The following is a 20,474-nucleotide window of genomic DNA, read 5'->3' on the forward strand; positions in this document are numbered from 1 at the left end:
ATGGCCGACGGTACACGAGCTCGTCAAAATTCCCAATCTGAAGCTGCTCCAGATAAGCTAAATGCGCAACTGGCTATCTTGCAGAGGCAAATGCGTGAGGATTTCATGACTCTTCTTGCTCCTATGCAACAAAAACTAGATAAGCTTTCTTCTGATTTTGAATCTAGCAAAAACCAACCTCCCCAATTCACTTCCAATTCATTTTCTAATCAAGAAGAGTTACATTTTGCTGCTCTTTCTATCCCTTTTTCTAAACACCTTAAACTTGATTTTCCAAGATTCAGTGGGGGAGATCCAACTGCTTGGTTATTCAAAGTCGCTCAGTTCTTTTCTTTTCATCAAACCCCAGAGAATCAGAAATTGCTGATGGTTTCTTTTCATATGGAGGGATCTGCTGCTAGTTGGTTTCAATGGATGTCCAACAGCAATCAATTACGTTCTTGGCAAGAATTCGAGTCCGCGCTGAAATTTCGATTTGGTTCTTCTCCTTATGACAATCCGCAAGGTGCATTATCTAAACTTCAGCAAGAAGGTTCTGTTCTTGATTATCAGGCAAAATTGAATTGTCGACTACGGTTTATGGTCTTTCTGATCAATTCTTGAAAAGTTGTTTTATATCTGGACTCAAACCTGAGATTAAGCTAGAGGTAATCGCTCATCAACCATTTGGATTACTTCAGGCTATAGGTCTTGCAAGATTGCAGGAAGACAAAATCGCAGAAGCTCGTATATCTGGTAAGCAATTGAATTCAAAATTTGTTTCTCAAACCTCTCTTTTAGGACCACAACCTAGTTTCCCAAATCCAAAATATCTGCAAAGTTCTTCTAATCAATTCTCTAATCCAATCTTACCTTCATCAAAAATACCTACTTCTTATACTAACCCAATACCTGCAAAATTTCCAATCAAGAAACTTTCATTTGCTGAAATGCAGCAACGAAGAGAAAAAGGGCTTTGTTTTAACTGTGATGAGCGTTTTCACACTGGTCATAAGTGCAAAAATCAAATGTCCCTTTTACTCCTTGAAGGTGATAATGAAGAAGATGCAGAATTTCCTTCAGCTGAGCTTGAACTACCATCCCAATCTCTTGAATCTGTGATAGAACCCACCATCACCTTCTATGCATTAATAGGTCTCAATGTATCAAGAACACTCCGATTGGAAGGCGTCATTGAAAATCATGTTCTTCAAGTATTAGTGGATGGAGGCAGTACTCATAATTTTATCCAAGAAAGGGTTGCTAAATTTCTGGGTTTACCGATTACTCACTCTCCTCATTTTAAAGTTCAAGTGGGTAATGGACAATTTTTGACTTGCCAAGGGATGTGCTCCAAAATTCAAATTGTCATCCAAAATCACTCATTTGTTACAGATTTTTTCATCATTTCTTTACAAGGAGCTGATGTTATTTTGGGCGTTCAGTGGTTACAGGGACTGGGTCCAATTACTACTGATTACAATTCCTTAACCATGGATTTTATGTGGAAAGGACAACCAGTTCACTTCCAAGGAATTCAAGAGAATCGGTCGAATTTTATTTCTACAAATCAATTGCACAAATTGGCAGATAATGGTGGATTATCATCTTGCTTCATGCTCTTTTCATCGACAGCCACGAGTTCCACAGATCAACAGGCAAATTTGCCATTTCAACAAGTAATTCCAGCTTTACAACCAATTCTACATCAATTTAAAGAGGTATTTGCTGAACCCTCTTCCTTGCCTCCTTCAAGATCTACTGATCATCGAATTTTATTAGAGCCAAATTCCAAACCTGTAAATATTAAGCCTTATCGATACCCGCATTTTCAAAAATCAGAGATTGAAAAGTTGATTAAAGAAATGCTTGATTCCGGGATTATTCAGCCCAGCACTAGTCCTTTTAGCTCCCCTGTTTTATTGGTTAAAAAAAAGATGGCAGTTGGAGATTTAGCGTCGATTATAGAGGTTTGAATGCTATAACCATTCGAGACAGGTTTCCTATTCCAACGGTGGATGACTTACTTGACGAATTACATGGCTCTAAGGTGTTCTCCAAATTAGACTTAAGAGCAGGTTACCACCAAATTCGAATGGATCTAAGTGATATATCCAAAACTGCTTTTCGAACACATGATGGGCATTTTGAGTTCCTTGTCATGCCTTTTGGCTTAACCAATGCTCCTTCCACTTTCCAAGCTACTAGGAACCAAGTTTTTAAACCTTTTTTTCCAAATTTGTCATTATCTTCTTCGATGACATTTTGGTATTTAGTCAGTCCATTCATGACCATGTCATTCACCTCACTCATGTTCTGCAAACCCTCAAAACTCATTCCTTATATGCCAAGTTCAGTAAATGTATGTTAGGACAACATACTATTGAATACTTGGGCCATGTTATATCGTAGAAAGGAGTTCAACCTGATCCCAAGAAAATTGAAACTATGCTTACATGGCCAATACCAAAAACTCTGAAACAGCTACGAGGTTTTTTGGGTCTGACAGATTACTATCGGAAATTTGTAAAGGGTTACGCCTCCATTGCAGCGCCTTCAACGGAATTACTCAAAGGAAATGGGTTTTCATGGACAGAATTGGCTGAACTGGCTTTTGAAAATTTAAGCACGCGATGACAAAAGCTCCAGTATTGGCATTACCTGATTTTTCCGGGCCTTTCTATTTGGAAACGGATGCTTCTGGGGTAGGAATTGGCGCTGTATTGATGCAACAAGGGCATCCTATAGCATATTTCAGTAAAAAGTTATGTCCTCGAATGCAAAAAGCCTCCACTCACATAGGAGAGTTATATGCTATTACAGCTTCAGTAGCAAAATGGCGACAGTATTTGTTGGGGAGCAAATTTTATATTCATGCGGATCACAAAAGTTTACGAGGACTTATGGATGAAGTGATTCAAACCCCAGCACAGCAACACTACCTTTCTAAACTATTGGGATATCACTATGAAATTGCTCACAAACTCAGGTTGCCTGCAGGTTCACAAATACACCCTGTTTTTCATATATCCGTTTTGAAACCCTTCAAAGGAGATCCTCAGTCCGTTGTCACACCACTGGAATTGCCGCTGATTAGCATCAACAATAGTCCAGTGCTTGAACCTTTAGCTATTGTGAGTGAACGCGATGTCTTGTGCCATGATAAATGCATTAAACAATGGCTGATACAGTGGAAGCAATTGCCATTGGCAGAGGCTTCTTGGGAAGATGCTGCTGAATTTCAAAACTTGTATCCTGCATTTCACCTTGACGACAAGGTGGTTCTTAATGGGGGTGGCAATGATACACCGTTGAATCAAAATACAGGACAAACAAATCAGATTCACATCACAGCAGGAAGAGTAAGACAATTGAGAAACAAAGGTCAACCAAAATGGATGACTGACTATGTTTCTAAGTAGACAGGTTGATTCAGCAAGGAGGATAAAATCATGAATGTTAGTTAGAATTGTAGTTAGTTAGTTAGAGTTTGTTGTAACTAGAGTTAGTTAACAGTTGTAACTACCTGAGAGTAGTATAAAGACAATAGATCTGTAATGGAAAGGATAATAAAGAAATTTTCTCTGTCATTACTTCTTTTCTTTCTTTTTCTTCTTCTCAGAACTCTATGGAAATAGAGTAATATCAGAACTCTGATACTAAGAAGTATCACAATATCTAGGGCAGAATACCTATCCCAAACAATGGCATTCATATCAATAAATAGGCCTAAGATAGTGGCCAAAGCAGTGGTTAAAACCTCCCAAAATTAAGAAAAAAAGTACAAAATTTTCACTGGGTTCAGAAGTCTAACACAATTCATCGGACGCCCGCATCACTATTCATCGGACGCCTCTGAGACTTCCAAAGGAAAAATCACACTCTCAGGTTTTCAATTTACTATTCATTAGACGCCCCGCACAATTCATCGGACTCCCGCAACACTATTCATGACTGTTTTTGCGAAAATTCCAGATTCGTTCCGATTTTCCCAAAATTTCAACGGACCATATCTTTTTCGTTTTAGCTCTGATTCGCGTGGTCGGATCCGTTGGAATCGTTTCACGAGATGAATCCATCTAAATCAATTCCACGCCCCGAATTGGTACGAATAATTATTGTAAAATAATCTAATCTTTTAGGTTAAGCTTTCTAAAACTAAAATTCTATGACATAACGGCCAGATCTTGGGTTCGTTGGGGATCGAAGGGCGATACCAAACCCATGGAATCCAAGATCAGTCGAAGGGTTCCTATTCTAAGTCATATCGATCTCAAATCATATCTTTTAAATACTTTAATCCTTATTTTAGTGTTTTTAACGTGTTAAATCTTATGTAGAACACAAATCTTACCTTGATTCGCGTTCTCTCTTCGTGAATCACGTTCTTCCTCTCTTTCTCCTCATAAACCTTCTCTTAGGACTGCAAAGACGGTTTAGGGTTCTTAATCTCTCTTAAAGGTGTATTTATAGGCTTTTCTAAAGAAGCCCTAATTCTATCCAACTCTAATGCCAAAATTACCCTTGATTCTCAAGGGGGACGAATTTTAAAGGGAGAGATATTTCGGGTATTTACATTCTACCCTCCTTACAAAAATTTCGTCCTCAAAATTTACTTACTAAGTTAGCTTCATATTCTAAACAATTCTTAAGCTGAGTTGTAAGACACAAGGCGGTACAATTCTATACTTAATTTTTCTTATCACTTCACACACTGGACAATTTCTAAGAAGGGGCCTCTATCATCTGGCCGACACAAGGTATCCTAGGAAGAATATGTAATTCTAGGCTAGGATTCACACGATATTTACTGAGTTTGCTCCACTCACTATTTTAGTTAATTCTAACTTTCAAAGGTACAATTTAACAACACACTTATAGGTTTCAAACAAATTTTTTATTTTCCTTTCTATGTTCATTACATTACTTAAGGTAGAATTCAAAATATGAATGGTTCAATGGTCCATAACAGTGATAAAGATCTCTTACGGTTTTATGGACCCCGATCCGAAAGAGGTGGGGGACAAGCCCCCACAAAGTCTCAGGATCATCCACGCGAATGGAGAGCTCAACAAGGAACTCTCGAAAAGAAGTGTCTCTCACAGCATGAGTGGCGATGAAAGGTGAGACACCTCTCGATTCGGGGACTAGCCCAGATTCGAGACGTACCTCAAACAAAGAAGAGTCGTCATCCAAGGAAGTGGGCCCTGGATCCCATACTATGCTCTGTTGCAACGGATAATCAGAGATATAAAAAGAAGGTTCGTGCCTGGTTACGAATTTGGAAGGTCCGAAGAGCACCTCATCCGCCCAAGTGCAAACACCTGGTCTCTTATGCCATTTACTTATTGATTTTAAAGAGTTTTGAGCGAAAGTCATGTGAAATGGGAATACAAAGCTCCAAGAAGACGTCTACCTAATCATGCATGTCTCGAAGATAAATAATAAGCATACATAAAAGAAGTGAAATAAGTGTCACCTAAGAATAACTAGGTTATGAATGTCATACCTAATTGGTGTCTAAGTTCTGGTGTGCAAACACAAGCATGCTACAGCTAAAAGTATAGGATCTGTACATGAAAGTAAGAAAACACAACAAAACACAACACAAATCAACTCTATACACGACTAGACAAGACGAATCCTAAAACTCTAATGCAATACTTGACACGGACCAGAATGATCATCCACCCTGGCTGCTCTACGTATCCCGGCATCGGGAAGAATCAGAATCAACGTAGTTCGATGACCTATTCTAAACTACAATGCCTATCCTAGACTCGATCCACTAGACTCGACTGGCTTTTAAAGCTTTTTGCACGATTATTTAAGTTCATATGAATTGTAATTTTTAAGACTCTATATGCCCTAACTAATATAAGTTGATTAGCCTTAAGCTAATGCAGGTAGGCCCTACATCCTATGTGTATCTAAGTTGTGCAACCTAATGAAAACTATGGGCTGACTATATGCTTCCTAGTCTAGCCATCAGTTCGACTAAATGTCTAACCGATCAACTCGAGGCCTCCTAACTCTAGAGAGACTCACACGACAGGACACACCATATCAATACAAACAGGACAGGCTCCTAACTCTAAACACCCCAAACAGCTAGGACAGACTCCTAACTCTAGGGGAAGATCTTTTTGAAAAAAGGTTTTGAATAATTTTTGTATTTTTGGAGGGTTTGAAATGTTTATTTTTAAAGGTTTGGCTGGACTTGGGATATGAATTCAAAGCTGCACTACGTACCCTGTGGAAAGGGATCAAGCCAACGTAGTTCGGAACAGACTTTCTTAACTACTCTCAACGACTCAAGAATTTTGAGATTTTTGGATTTTCAAATGTTTTTCAAGTTTTTGACTCAAGAGGACAGAATCCTATCATCATAAGGGAAGGACAGACTTCTGATATCCCGCAAAGGTTGGACAACATCCTATTCTTTGCGGGGGAGGGCAGAATCACGGCTCTGCAGGGGTTGGACAACATCCTATACCTTGCAAGAGTGGATAAAAATCACATGACTTGACGAGAGGCTGGATAAAAATCTAACCCCTATGATGATAGGACAGACTCTTGAAAGACTGATTCTCTAACTAAAGACAGACTCTCTAGCTAAAGACTGACTCATATACGAAAGGACTAACTCCTAGTGCACAACCCTAAGAGGGGAGTGCTAGTGAGACTAGGTTAGTCTCCTAAAAGAAAAACTGACAGCTGATGATTATGAGACATGGCATGTCTCATAAACTCTGAGAGGATAAATAAGGGTGTCATCGAGACTAAGCAAGTCTCCTAAACGCAGAGATGGGCTCCAAGTAACCTTATCATTGCCCTTGCAATGATAGATCAAGATATGTATCTAAAAAGCTAAGCTAGCCTCTGACTAATGAGGGGGTAATGCTCTATCATGAGACTGAGCTAGTCTTCTAGGAGTGCGACTTTGTGAGACTTGGATAATCTCCTATGTGTGACTCACTGATGAGACAAAGTTTGTCTCTAAAGGATTTGACTTTCTAATGAGACATAGTGGGTCTCTCTAAAGGGTGGGCTCTAGATGACTCTTTTATTGCCCATGCAATGAAATATATAAATATATAAAGTTCGGATAGAGCATACAACTATCAAGCATGGCAACATTCCTACCAACAACAAGTGAATAGGCTTCTATGGACACCGCTATAAGCATTATTATATCTCGACAACAGAGGAAGGACTGTTATATGTTCACCTAACCAATAGACATAAAAAATTAACGAAGAGCATACAACACTATGACATCACTACCTTCATGTAAGAATGACAAAGCTATCAGATAAGAACATGTGACAAAGAGGCTCAGATTGTGCATGCAGCAAAATTTATCGTCTATCATGAATTCCTCTTAGGGTATAGTAGGGACATAATATTAGCACCACAATGTATTGATACTTATGCTAACATATCTTATATTCTATTATTCAAAGAGCTATCAAAGTATTACTACCTCCATCGTAAAAGAAAAAATCCCATAAGGAAAATGAAGTAGCAATGCTAACATTTTATTCTTCTTCTCACTAGAAGAAAAAGGGGTATTACCGGCGGATATTTCCCGGCGGTCGTAATATCCGTCGGCCAATACCCACATTTCACCGGCGGTTCCGGAAAAAACGCCGGAAATATTGATAACATCCTAAGCTTTTTTCTAACCGTGGCCATAATATTCCCGACAGCCATGACCGTCGGCAATATATGTTATTCACCGGCGGTAATAAGTAAAACCGCCGGGAATACTTGATCTATAAAAACCCACGATCTCCATTTTCCCTTTCCCGCGTGAGAACCCGCCCTATTTCCTTCCACATCTTTCATCTATTTGGGCATTTTCCTCCTCGCGCGCGAACCCCTGTTTCCCTCCCTTTTTTCCATGCAGCTCGATCTCTCGCCGCTTAATCGAGTCTCCTTTCAACGAAGGTAGGTGATTTCGTTTTCGTTTTCCTCCACCTCTGCTCTGTATTTCCCCTTTTGCCTCCACCTCTTCTCCCTATTGCGTTTGGTTTTTGTTTGGTTGTAATAACGGTTTTTTGGATCTCGTTTTAGGGTTTTGCAAAGGGTGGGAAAGAGGGCTTGAAGAAGATAAGGATAAATTTGTTTAGGGTTTTGGAGATTGGAGAAGAAGAGAAGGGTCTGATCTCTCTCACCTCACAAAGATACCAAGAGGTAGTTGATTTTCAGCCCTAAAATTCTTTTTTATTTCCTTTTTGCTCGTTCCTTTCTAACCTATCTACAATACCTATTTATTCATGGTTTTTCATCAGAATGTAAGGGTTTTTTGGGGGTTTTCATCTTATTTTGGGGGTTTTGTAAACAATCTCAGCAGATTGGTTGAGAGATGACCCGTCTCTCAATTGGAATGGGGTTAGGGTTTGATTTTTTACATAATGTGCAATCCCTCTTGCTTCTAGTTTTGAAATTCCATGCGAAAGATATGTGTTTTTTCTCATATTTATTTAATTTTTTCCTTCGTATGAAATGATTTTTCTTCTTCAGAAATCTACTAACCTGAAGAATCTTTTTGTTTCCAATGTTTTTTTCTTTGAAGATTAGGGTTCTGTTCTTTGAAGAGCTTGGATATATTCTATCGCCTTTTGAGTTGGTTTCTCTTTTTCCTGACATGTGCTTTTCATCCTCTTTTATTCTGTTCTTTTATTTTGGATAGTGTTTAAAATCTTTAGAGATTGTATACATGGATTTTTATAATTTTGGATTGTAAAATCCTATATTTTAGAAGCTAAAACCTGGACTTTGTAAGCTAAAACCCTTATTTTATAATCCTGAAATGAACAATCGAGATTTTAGCTTATTGGGTTATATCTTATAAAATTCAGGTTTTAGCCTGTACAATGCAAGATTTTACAATCCTAGATTATAAAAATTCTTGTATCCAAACAGCCCGTACGAGTTGAATTTTCTGAATGTCATGTGAAGTTTTTTTTTTATTTTTTATTCTAGCATCTTTTCGTTGTAGTTTGTTACACAAGTGAGTTTTGTTATTGACGTTTTGTTACTTTATTTATATGTGCGAGTCTTGATTGGCTGGTTATTGATGCTGAATTTAATTATCTGCATATGAAAATTGACACTTGCTGATAAATGAATTTGTAGAAATGCCATGTAATAATTTGTCTTATCTTCAGCTCTTTACTGACTTGTTTCATTTGATTCTTGATTCTTAGCTACTAGATTCAATTGTTCTACCATTGGAAGTGACATGCCAGTGTCATATTGATGACAAGTGTCATGCTAGTGTAATATTGATCTTCTGAATGAATACTAGTTTAATACCCTGAAACTTAAGATTTTCATTTGGCCTCGAACATCGTTCATGATTAGACGGATGTCTCTCTAGAGGTGGAAGGTGCGAAATGACCGGTCACTCCAAAAGCTTATATTCAAGTAAGTATAAATGTTCATGTGCATACGTGAATGCAGTAGTTGGATTTTACCCGAACTGTTGGCATCATACTCCCATTAGGTGGGCTCCACTTTGGATTACTCATTGACCCAAGATTGTTCTAATCAGACAATCCTTGCCCACATACCCATTTATAAGCATGGATTACCAAGCTAGGATATCATTATTCTTGAAGTCGTTCCTCATCTCAACCAAGAATATAGACTCCAATTTCACAACGAAACTGGGATTCTTTATTTTAACAAGTGTGTTTGACCTCAATGACACTTTGTTTTTCTTCAGTCGTACACATTCGTTCCAATCATTATCATTCTATCTTTGAGTAAAGTAGGAGAGTAGTCATGGATAAAAGTTGGATGCAACTTCCAAGGTACGACCCTCATAACGTAGGGTTAGTTTATTAAATTTGGATTTAACCAATTCGTTATCTTAATTTATAAGCCTCACGCATGTTCCCATTTTTGATAAAACAGAGTTGACCCAGCATATAGGACAGGGTTGGATCGGTTCCTTGATTTTGCATTTGCCAGAACTAATTATGGGAACAAGATCAAATGTCCATGTGTTAAATGTGGCAACATTTATTTGGTTGATCGAATACAGGCCGAGGATCATTTGGTTGTCGATGGGATGCTTAAGGGCTACGATACATGGATTTTTCATGGGGAGGCAGTGCCATCAGCGTGTGTTATGGCTGACAGTGATCACCGAGTGCAGGATGAACCCATACTACAAGATGAAATGCATGAAATGTTACACGATCTCAACCCATTGTTTAACCGTGCTATGGACAATGTGCCATCAGACGGTGGGGTTGATCTAGGAAATACAAGTACGGAGGGGCCAAATTTAAATTCGCAAAGATTTTTCAAATTATTAGAGGACGCCGAGCAGAAATTATACCCGGGCAGCAAATTCACTAAATTATCCTTCCTTGTTCGACTTTTTCACATCAAGTGTCTTAATGGATGGAGCAACAAATCGTTCACTATGTTACTTGATCTCTTGAAGGAGGCACTTCCTGATGGTGAAACGTTGCCAAAGTCATTTTATGAAACGAAGAAAATTATTAAGGATTTGGGCCTCGATTACAACAAGATAGATGTATGCCCTAACGATTGCATGTTGTATTGGAAGGAAGCTGCTAATGAATTTAAATGTCGCACATGTGGGGCATCTAGGTGGAGAACAGATGCAGTACATCCAGATGACGAGCCATCTGAGACATCTACAAAAGGAAAAAAAATTCCTGCCAAGATTCTGCGTCACTTCCCACTGAAACCAAGATTGCAGAGGCTATACATGTCGAGGAAAACAGCATCTTTTATGACATGGCATGATGAGAGCCGCACAAAAGATGGTATATTAAGGCATCCTGCAGACTCAACAGCATGGAAGACTTTGGACTGCAAGTATAAAGAGTTTGGTTCAGAGACTCGCAATGTTAGACTTGGGTAAGCAAGTGATGGATTCAATCCCTTTAGGACGATGAGTATTGCTCACAACACGTGGCCAGTTGTTCTAATGCCATATAACTTGCCACCATGGATGTGCATGAAGCAACCGTATATGATCCTCTCACTGCTTATTCCAGGACCATCTTCACCAGGGAATGACATAGATATCTACTTGAAACCTTTGGTAGAAGAGTTGAAGGAACTATGGATTGATGGTGTGCAGACTTTCGACGCAGCGAAGAATGAAATGTTTCAAATGCATGCAGCTGTGTTGTGGACGATTAGTGACGTCCCGGCGTATGCTAACTTGTCAGGATGGAGCACGAAAGGAAAACTGGCTTGTCCATCTTGCCATAAAGAAACGTGTTCTCAAAGGTTGACTCATGGAAGTAAGCAATGCTACATGGGCCACCGGCGATTCTTACCAATCAATCACACATTTCGATCTGATAAGTCAGGTTTTGATGGGACGGAAGAATGGAGGGTAGCTCCGATACCGCTATCAGGCAGTCAAGTTCTGGATCAATTACAGAGCATTAACGTAACATTTGGTAAGAAGCCGGATACTAGTGGGAAGAAGCCAACTACAACTGGGAAGAAGCTAGATACACGTGGAAAGAAACAAGATACACGTGGCAAGAAGTCAGATAACAGTGGGAAGAAGCCGAATACCCATGGAAAGAAAAGGAGGCGTGAGAAGAATCCCAATGAACCTGAGGAGAATACCGAAGAGATGCCTCGTAAGGAACACAATTGGAAGAAGAAAAGCATATTTTTTTGTCTTCCGTATTGGGAATCATTGTTATTGCGCCACAATCTAGATGTGATGCACATCGAGAAGAACGTTTGTGATAATGTCATTGGGACGTTACTAAATATTGAAGGAAAAACAAAGGATAGTGTAAAAGCGGCTAGATTTAAAGAAAATGAATATCAGGAGAACGGTTCACCCAATAACTAAAGGAAATAACAAGACATACGTGCCCCCAACATGCTTCACAATGTCTTCAAAGGAGAAAGATATTTTATGTGGTGCCTTGAAACACGTCAAAGTTCCAGATGGTTATTCATCTAATATCTCACGACGTGTGAATATGAAGCAGCGCAAGATTTCAGGATTGAAGAGCCATGATTGCCATGTACTGATGCAACAGCTATTACCATTAGCTTTACGTTCATCATTGCCAAAGACCGTCAGCTCGGTATTGATTGAAATTTGTAGCTTCTTTAGAGAGTTGTGTTCAAAGGTTCTCAAATCGGGCGAACTTATGAAATTGAAAAATAGGATAGCACTAACATTATGCCATATGGAAAAGATCTTCCCACCGGCATTTTTTGATGTTATGGTGCATTTGCCGATTCATTTAGCGGATGAGGCAAGGTTAGCTGGACCAGTACAATACCGATGGATGTACCCAATCGAAAGGTATCCAGAGCTTCTCAAACTTTGTTTCAACAGTTAATTTGTGTACATATTTTCAGTACAGAACGTAATACAAGTATTCACGTTTTGTAGGTACCTTTTAACATTAAAATCGTATGTTCGCAATAGAAATCGTGTGGAGGGATCTATTGCAGAGGGGTACCTTGCGGAAGAATGTTTAACGTTTTGTGCAAGATATTTGGAAGGGATTGAATCAAAGTTGAACCGACCACAAAGGAATGACGAAGATGCTCCGTGCGAATTTGAAGAAGGATTCGCTATTTTCTCAGTATCAGGACGCGCTCGAGGAAAAATTCATATGGAACCCATAGATCCACGAACAGTGAAACAGGCACATCGATATGTTCTCTTCAACTGCGCTGCTGTCAACCAATATCTTGAGTAAGTTACTTCAAGTGTCATAATTTAATATTTCCCGACTCTTCTTTTCTCTTACATTCATTGATTCACATGTAGAAAACACATTGCCGAACTTTGGAGCGAGCGTCCCCGTGCGCTCCCAAGGGACATAGATCACACTCACAACGAGCGGTTTCCAGATTGGTTTAAAAAACATGTCAGTTTTTTTTCTTGAACTCAGAACAGGTCTATTTGGAATACAACTTTTTTCTATAGCCATAATCACCCATTTTTTGTATAGGTTGAAAAGTTGCATGAGTCAAATGAGCAAATCTCAGAAAAACTTAGATGGTTGAGCGGTGGTCCATCTAACATTGTTAGGAGATATACAGGCTATATTGTAAATGGAATCCGCTACAATACTAAGGATCGCGAGCAGGGGAAAAGAACACAAAATAGCGGAGTTGTTGTCATTGCAAAAACGAATAGCTTTGCGAGCACACGAGATAGAAATCCAACCGCGAGAGATGTTAGTTACTACGGTGTCTTGACGGATATCATCGAACTCAACTATTACGAACAACTGAAGGCATTGCTATTCAAGTGTGATTGGTTTGATATAACACCCACTAGAGGAATAAGAAAGGATGAGTTTGGTTTTACGGTTGTAAACACGGCCCGACGTTTGTCATCGGATGAGCCTTTCATATTGGCATCGCAAGCACAACAGGTGTTCTACGTACAAGATAAACCCAATAAACCCAACAACAATGATTGGCATGTAATCATCAAGACGAAACCTAGGGATTTGTACGAAGTGCGTGGAGACAATGACGAGACATATATACAGAGCGAAGCGGTGGAAATCCAGAATTTGGAAGAAATTGAACAATGGGAACGGACAGATATTGTTGGGACAGAGATTGATATACCATTGGATGTCTTCAGTCATGAAAACCAAGACGAAGAAGAATATGATACGGAGCAAGATGATAGTGATGGAGTTGATAATACCTCCGTGGAACTCGATGGAGGCAATTCTGAGTGATATTTCAAAGTTGAGTTGTGTCATGAGGTGTATCTGTGCCTAAGAACAGCTTGGTCATTGTACTCTCATTTATGCTGTTGAAAAGTTTCTTTCGTGGAATATTTTCCACCTCAATCATAGCATGGGTTGGGTCCATTGTACTTTTAGTTACATAACAAGTTTTTCTTCTTCTGATTTTCGACTGTACAAGAGTTAAGAACTCGTTGCTCTTGCTCTTTCTATACTAATTATATGCAAGGTCGTGTGGATTATATGAAGTCCTTGAATTAGAATTGGAGAAGGTTCTGATATCTGATATTTTTTCATGCATTGGTAAACAGAAAGATCTGTTTGATTTCCTTGCGCATCCATCAAACAAGAATCCTATCTGAGGTATGTAACATTCCACCATTGAAAAGTAAAAAAAAATCATATATGCTAATTTATATGCTCTTTAGAAGGATGTTACTCCTCTTATTAAATTCAGGTGCATGCAAAAGTTTCATTTGATAAGTAGGTTCATCTGATGGTGGTTTCATCTTCGTCCATTGAAATTTGAGAATGCTATGATGTTTTCCTCTACCAGGTCTACTTACACAGCTTATTTATCTTGATTTTTGTTGGTTTGATTTTTTTGGTATTTATGGTCTGTTCACTTCAGATTATACACCTTTTTCCCATTTTCTGTTGACCCATGATGTATAATTCTAGCTAACCTATATCCTTTAACGGTTTGAATACTAGGGTTACAGCTTATATGTTGTCCCTTACTGTTTAGATTATGTTCTTGATTTTTTCTCCTTGGTCTGAAAGGTTGATTAAATTTTGAATTTATGATATCTCTTTCTATGTATTGTTTCAAGTTACAGGTTATCTTATACATTTAAAAAAATGCCTAGAGAGAGTCAGGCTCCATCCCATTCACATGACTTTGAGCGTACGGATGTTCAGTCCGAAGAGGAGCCTCTCACTGACCAATCTCAGGAGGAGCATCCTAACCGGTCCAGTGCCTCCTCATCGAAGAGGAAAAGAGGGCCTACACGTTGCAAAAAGACTTGGGGCCGACAAGGACCGCCGGAACCAGTTGAATTCAACCAAATTGGGCAGCCAGATTCAGAAAATACAAATCCTTTCGAAAGTTTCCTCGGAAATATTGCGAGGACAGGTGAAAAATGTCCTATCTCATATAGGGACTGGAGGAGGGTTCCACTTGAAAAAAAAGAAGATATGTGGGCAATTGTCAAGGTAAACGTTGTTGAATCTGTATATATGTCTACATTTACTTTTATTATTCTAACCTAATGATACTTATATTTCACTTGACATGTAATACAGACTAAATATGACGTTCCTGAAGACAACAAGCCGTATGTTATAGCAGACCTTGGGAAGAAATGGCGGGAATGGAAATCAACCCTGAGGACTAAATACTTCCTCCAAAATGAACCACCACCACCTGGAAGCGTGATCCCATCAGAATATCAAATTCTATGCGACTTTTGGAACTCTCCTGAAGGGCAGGTAGACAATATTACCTCCTGTATTATTCTCTCCTTTAAATTATTATAGTTATATATCTATTTATTGTTTTCACACTGCAGAAACTTTGCGCAACAAATAAGGCAAACGAGCCCAACAAACGATAGCACACACTGCCGGTTCGCGGAGCTATGCAAGAGTGACCAAGATGGAGGTAATTTCAGCAACCTTTTATGTTGATTTACTATCTCTTTTTTATATTGATCACTTGCTGTCATTATTGAAATGAGTACAGTTCAAAGCTAAGAAGAAAATGCCGAGCCGTGCGGATACGTTTGTGATTACCCATACGAAAAAAGACGGGGAGGTTGCAGATCCTAAATCCAAGGAGATTATGGTATGTTTTACATAATTTGTTATTTAGGTCAACAACTTTATATAACTTGTCATTATTTTCCCTCATATTTTTCAAGGCAAAAATCAAAGAGCGTCAGGAGCAGAATCCCGAACTTGAATCGAGCGGGATCCCTTCCAGAGATGACCTCTTCGGCCAGTTAATGGGCGAAGAGACACGTGGTAGGGTGCGTATGCTTGGGTTTTTTGCTACTCCCTCTACAACATTGGGCACTGCAACTAGGCCTCCTCAACCCCGAGGAAATAGTTTGCATCTTAACACGAAAATGGCCCAATTAGAACAGGTGAATGCAATTATGGCAGAGGAGCTGACACAAGTGAAACAACAAATGTCGCAGATCTTAACCCACCTCCAGGGCGTCAGCCCCAACTACGTAAGTTTTTCACTATGTCCCTTACGATTAATACGTAAATTTTCCATTTCATACATTTATTACACTATCTTTCTTAGCAGACTCCCGAAAATGGTTTGCAGTCGCGAGCTAATGCACCTTCCTCTTCTGGCAGTCATGGATTACGATCACCCTCCTCAGACGAGGTATAAATCCGTTATGTAAATTCTGACTTGATATTTCGATCATCTACATAAGTCATTAATTTTGTTTCTTATAATGTTGATAAGGTTGTTTTATTGAGTAAAATACGAAAGGGAGTTCAAGTGACAAGGGGCATTTTTCTGAGCAGAGATCCGAATGATGAGGTTGATGATTTGCCGATTGGACTTGGATACTCCGTGGTCCAAATCGATGTCGTATTTGAGCCGGAGGAACCTTTGCTAAAGCCATCCCTATACCTCAAGACTATTGGAGATGCAGCGGGAGCACCAGTCGCTTGGCAGTCCTTTCTTGTAAGTAAATGACCAATGAAAATTTTACCACTCCTTATTTTTGCTGCTATTAACTTGGTGTTTCTAATTTATTTTAATATTTTTTTGTTTGATTTCTTCTTGCAGATTAGACCAGCTCATACTGCTTGAGGCCGACCTCTACTATATGTTTTGATTGTTTTTCAGTTTCATAGTTGATTTTCGGACTATATACCTTTTGTTGCATTGTAATAGACATTTTGAGTTTGTAAAGTTTCCTCGTTTATGGACTTTTGTATATCTTCTTCGTATAATGGGTCTCTTACTTTATCTAGAATTAAAACTTGTGCGCATTATATTGCTTGTTTGCCTATTTTATTGCTATGGTGTTACTGTTTAACTTTGAGGCTTTGGTGGTTTTGAGTAGATACCTAATTACTGAACAACAAATGTGGACAAGCTCGAGAAGGTACAATTCAATCAATTTTGTATGTAATATTGCCTTATTTGTCTTCTTCTTTTTATTTATTCACACATAATTTTTTTCAGGAGTTCGTTGTAGAGCTTGCGTGCCATGACTGAAATGAATGGGATGTAATGTTCTACAAGGTAGATGCGGATTGGACCGGCTACTACCAAGAAGAATGTCGGTACTGAAGAACTACAATATCCTGCAAAAGGTGTGCCTATCACGTGCAATATTTTAGTTAGTTTGATTGTGGTTATGATCATATTTTCTTAATGGGATAATAATTAGAGCATTTTGCAGGGAAAGTTTGCCATTTAGTTGTTTATTGATGCTAAAATTCTGAAACCGACATTCTTCTTGTTTGTTTATATCATTTGATATGTTAAATAGACAAAAATAACAACAACAATATCTTGCATGACATAAAAGACAAAAATAATCTTCCTACGTACACTAACACTCTCTCATCTTGGGGAAGAGCAAAAAGAAAATCCATTATGGGTAAACCTAGTATTGAAGTCAATTCCGATGCCATGTCTTTTGCTTACAATGAAGTTGTATTGCTTCATGAGCTTTTATTTGATATTAGGTGCCTCCCTCACCCCCACATTGATATATATCATGATAATAACAGTGTCATGAGCATGGCAGTGGATGAAAGTTATTGTAGCAAAAAATGAGATGTGTTGGGGAGGTTGGGAGGTGTCATGAGTTTAGATTATAAAAAAGTGTAGGGAGCATGGCAGCAAGAGGGCCAAGTTATGAAGGAGCTTTTTCACAGTGTTAGATTTAGATTAGTCGAATTCTTAAAGATTCAGAGGACAATAGAGTCTTCTAGTTACTTAACTGTTGGAGGAAATCACCCCATTGATTGTCAATTCAGATAGTAGGGTGTAGACTGGCAAAACCCAAAGTGACTTTTTGTGAGATCCTACATTCCCATCCTTGTTGTGACATCTTTGGTTAGGAGAAGTTCCTTTGCGCCATGCATTCGTAAATCTCTTCAATCTTGTTAGCTGCAAGGATAGGGAGGTGGACGTGTCCATCCATTAAAATAGAGTGCGGAAGAGTGGTTTGGGACTCGCTGTTTTGTAGAATTCTTAATGAGTCAAGAGTCAAACAGTGTCCCCCAATTACTTATTATTGTTGGAGGGCTTTGGCCCATCAATTGTCAATGCAGATAGTAAAGTGCGAACTGTCGAAGCCCAAAAGTGACCATTCTCTGAGATCCTTCTTTACCATCCTCGGTGAGACAGTGGCTTTTTGTTTTTGGAGATTGGTGTGGAAGTCAACCATCAAATTTAATCTGCAGTATTTTGTTTGGCTGACAGTCTTAGAGAAGGTATACAAATTGGATGTGTTGAAATAGAAAGGATTTTGGTACGCAAACCGGAAGGAGGAATCTACAGAAAATATTTTTCTACATTGCCCATCAGCTAACAGGTTATGGTGGGCAGTCCCATCAGCTAACAGGTTATGGTGGGCAGTCCTATGATTCCACCTGACATCTCACTGCCGAGAGCAATGACGGCACTGGTGGGTGAAATGCAGGTGAGCCTCCTGATGATCACATGTTGGGTCGGCATCCCAACGGCAATCCCATATTCATCCCAGCCACTTTTTATGGCAACACAGTCATCCCCAGAAACTATATAACAGTCTTCAATTCGTACATTGGTGCAGGAATCTGACATTAAGGCAGAAAACACAATCAGATCATGAACACAAGAATGGTTTACTCTTGTTTAGTGGTTCTAGTCATATCTGTTTATTTTATTTCTTCGTACTTCGCTACTAGTGGAATCTATCAGTTTAGCTATGTTGCCTTCACAGATTTGAAGTTCACAGCGCATTGCACCACTCCGAATGAGTCTGTGTCTTTTACCCATTTTAATCACATTCATTAGATTGAAAATTAGAAGTTCAGGGACCAGACAAACCTGGATTAATTCCATCAGTATTTGGAGATCTAAGTGGGGCAATAATAGTGATGCCTTTGACAATGACATTGCTGCAACTATCAAACTTAATCAGCACATGGAGACAAACTTGAAACAAATAAAACGATCTTTTCTGAAATGATCAATCTAGAGCAGTTGTGTTCTCTTCTAAGAGGTAGAGATTGTGTCAAATTGACATGAATCTGGTTTGATTTAGATGGCTTCTTCATTGAAAGATGCAGATGAGTAAAATGGCATTCATAAATATCAAATTATTGTGGAAGGAGAAGAATAAACCTGCTGTAAACAGGATGAACATTCCACGATGGGGAGTTAACCAGAGTAAGATCAGATATCAGAATCTGATCAGAATACATGATTTCGATTAGGTACCCGCGTGTATATTTCAGCTTGTTACTTTTGAATTTCTGCCACCACATAGCCCCTTGGCCATCGATGGTGCCATTATCTCCTGAAGTGAAATCCAACAAAGGTGAGCTCAATTCTTAAGCAGTGAGAATACTTACATCATTCAGTTTATTTTGAGAATTTAGAACCTCAACACCTTTTGGGCATCCCAATTCACAAATTGGGTGATGCTCAATTGTTCTATAAAGTTTATTTGATATGGGTTTGCTCCTAAATTGTCAACTAAGATGATTGAGAGAACTGTTTTTCATCTCATTTGCAAATTTGGCAATTGGATGAACTGAGAGTACCTGTTATTACAAGTGGAGATAATGGTGAAGTGGCTAAAAATATCTCAGTCCTCCACTCCACCCTATTTTTGGATCTCAGTCCTCCACTCCACCCTCTTTTTCTTCCAAATCATCATTGCTGATTGATAGGCTTGTTCATAACATTGGTTGCACTATGTGAATGAAGGTGAGAAGTTTCCTTGGAGCTTAATGAATATGGTTATATATTGGACATGTGAGTTGTTGCAAGTTGTAAATTACCATCTTTGTCATGAGCAGGCTCTATCACCAACACATAAACCTAAGGAGGGAGTGTCAAGTCCTCTGTTTTTGGGTCTCACTTTCCTGTTCCTTAGCTTATATGTAGGGTCATCTATGTCTTCTTTTACTCTTTTTTTGTGACTGTCAGACAGAAAAAAAAAGAATCATGCAACCTGTTAAAAACCATCTTTGTGAAAGAAAATTTCAGCTCTAGAGTGGGAGCCATCTATTCTTACAATGAAAACGTTGTGGCTGCGGCTACGAGGCTAGCAAGGTTCTCCTCCATATCGGCTCCTACGCAACATTTGCTAATCTCTATGCTTTCTGATACAGAATTCATATGTGGACTTATTCGTGAAACCAGGGGTAGGTTACGGAAAATGTATTCCCTGTTTGTGGATGGGTTGAAGCAGTTAGGCATCAAGTGCGCAGAGAGTAATGGAGGCTTTTACTGTTGGGCAGATATGAGCAAGTTCATTCGCTCTTATAGTGAGAAGGGGGAGCTTGAGCTGTGGGATAAGCTGTTGAATGTAGCTAAAATCAATGTTAATCCGGGATCGAATTGTCACTGTATTGAACCTGGATGGTTTCGGTTCTGTTTTACTACATTGACCGAAAGTGATATTCCTGTAGTTATGGAACGGATTCGTAAAGTTTCTGAAAGCGGTTAATTTCACAGTTGGAATGTAATTGGTTTTTGCAAGGCTC

At 38.9% G+C, this 20,474-nt stretch overlaps 3 protein-coding genes and 1 long non-coding RNA gene across 7 annotated transcripts; 3 read left to right on the forward strand and 1 right to left on the reverse strand.

Annotated features, from left to right (window-relative positions):
* LOC143859450 (uncharacterized) lies at positions 1 to 2,616 on the forward strand. Its single transcript, XM_077370157.1, has 3 exons — positions 1 to 505; positions 553 to 1,949; positions 2,392 to 2,616. The coding sequence occupies exons 1-3, from the start codon at positions 1 to 3 to the stop codon at positions 2,614 to 2,616; spliced, it is 2,127 nt and encodes a 708-aa protein (XP_077226272.1).
* A 4,937-nt stretch (positions 2,617 to 7,553) lies between these two features.
* LOC143859447 (uncharacterized) lies at positions 7,554 to 15,109 on the forward strand. 4 transcript variants are annotated; one of them, XR_013239251.1, is made up of 5 exons: positions 7,554 to 7,932; positions 8,059 to 8,178; positions 14,042 to 14,093; positions 14,564 to 14,945; positions 15,036 to 15,109. It is a non-coding gene; the product is annotated as an uncharacterized LOC143859447 (long non-coding RNA). The 4 variants fall into 4 exon arrangements; XR_013239252.1 differs by having other exon boundaries at positions 14,570 to 14,945; XR_013239253.1 differs by lacking the exon at positions 14,042 to 14,093.
* Positions 15,110 to 15,339: 230 nt separating this feature from the next.
* LOC143858882 (uncharacterized) lies at positions 15,340 to 16,740 on the forward strand. The gene is made up of 6 exons (XM_077369570.1): positions 15,340 to 15,393; positions 15,475 to 15,576; positions 15,653 to 15,967; positions 16,101 to 16,131; positions 16,216 to 16,440; positions 16,546 to 16,740. The coding sequence occupies exons 1-5, from the start codon at positions 15,388 to 15,390 to the stop codon at positions 16,230 to 16,232; spliced, it is 471 nt and encodes a 156-aa protein (XP_077225685.1). The 5' UTR covers positions 15,340 to 15,387; the 3' UTR covers positions 16,233 to 16,440; positions 16,546 to 16,740.
* Positions 16,741 to 18,318: 1,578 nt separating this feature from the next.
* Positions 18,319 to 20,106, reverse strand: LOC143859451 (putative polygalacturonase). The gene is made up of 5 exons (XM_077370158.1): positions 20,003 to 20,106; positions 19,795 to 19,907; positions 19,105 to 19,312; positions 18,808 to 18,878; positions 18,319 to 18,554 (listed from the first exon to the last, which is right to left on the reverse strand). Exons 1-5 carry the CDS (start codon positions 20,104 to 20,106, stop codon positions 18,334 to 18,336), a joined length of 717 nt encoding a protein of 238 aa, XP_077226273.1. The 3' UTR covers positions 18,319 to 18,333.
* Positions 20,107 to 20,474: the final 368 nt, after the last annotated feature.

Source organism: Tasmannia lanceolata, unplaced genomic scaffold (genome assembly GCF_043159265.1).
Source record: "Tasmannia lanceolata isolate RefF3 unplaced genomic scaffold, GAP_Taslan_0.1 ptg000029l, whole genome shotgun sequence".
Taxonomy (NCBI): domain Eukaryota; kingdom Viridiplantae; phylum Streptophyta; class Magnoliopsida; order Canellales; family Winteraceae; genus Tasmannia; species Tasmannia lanceolata.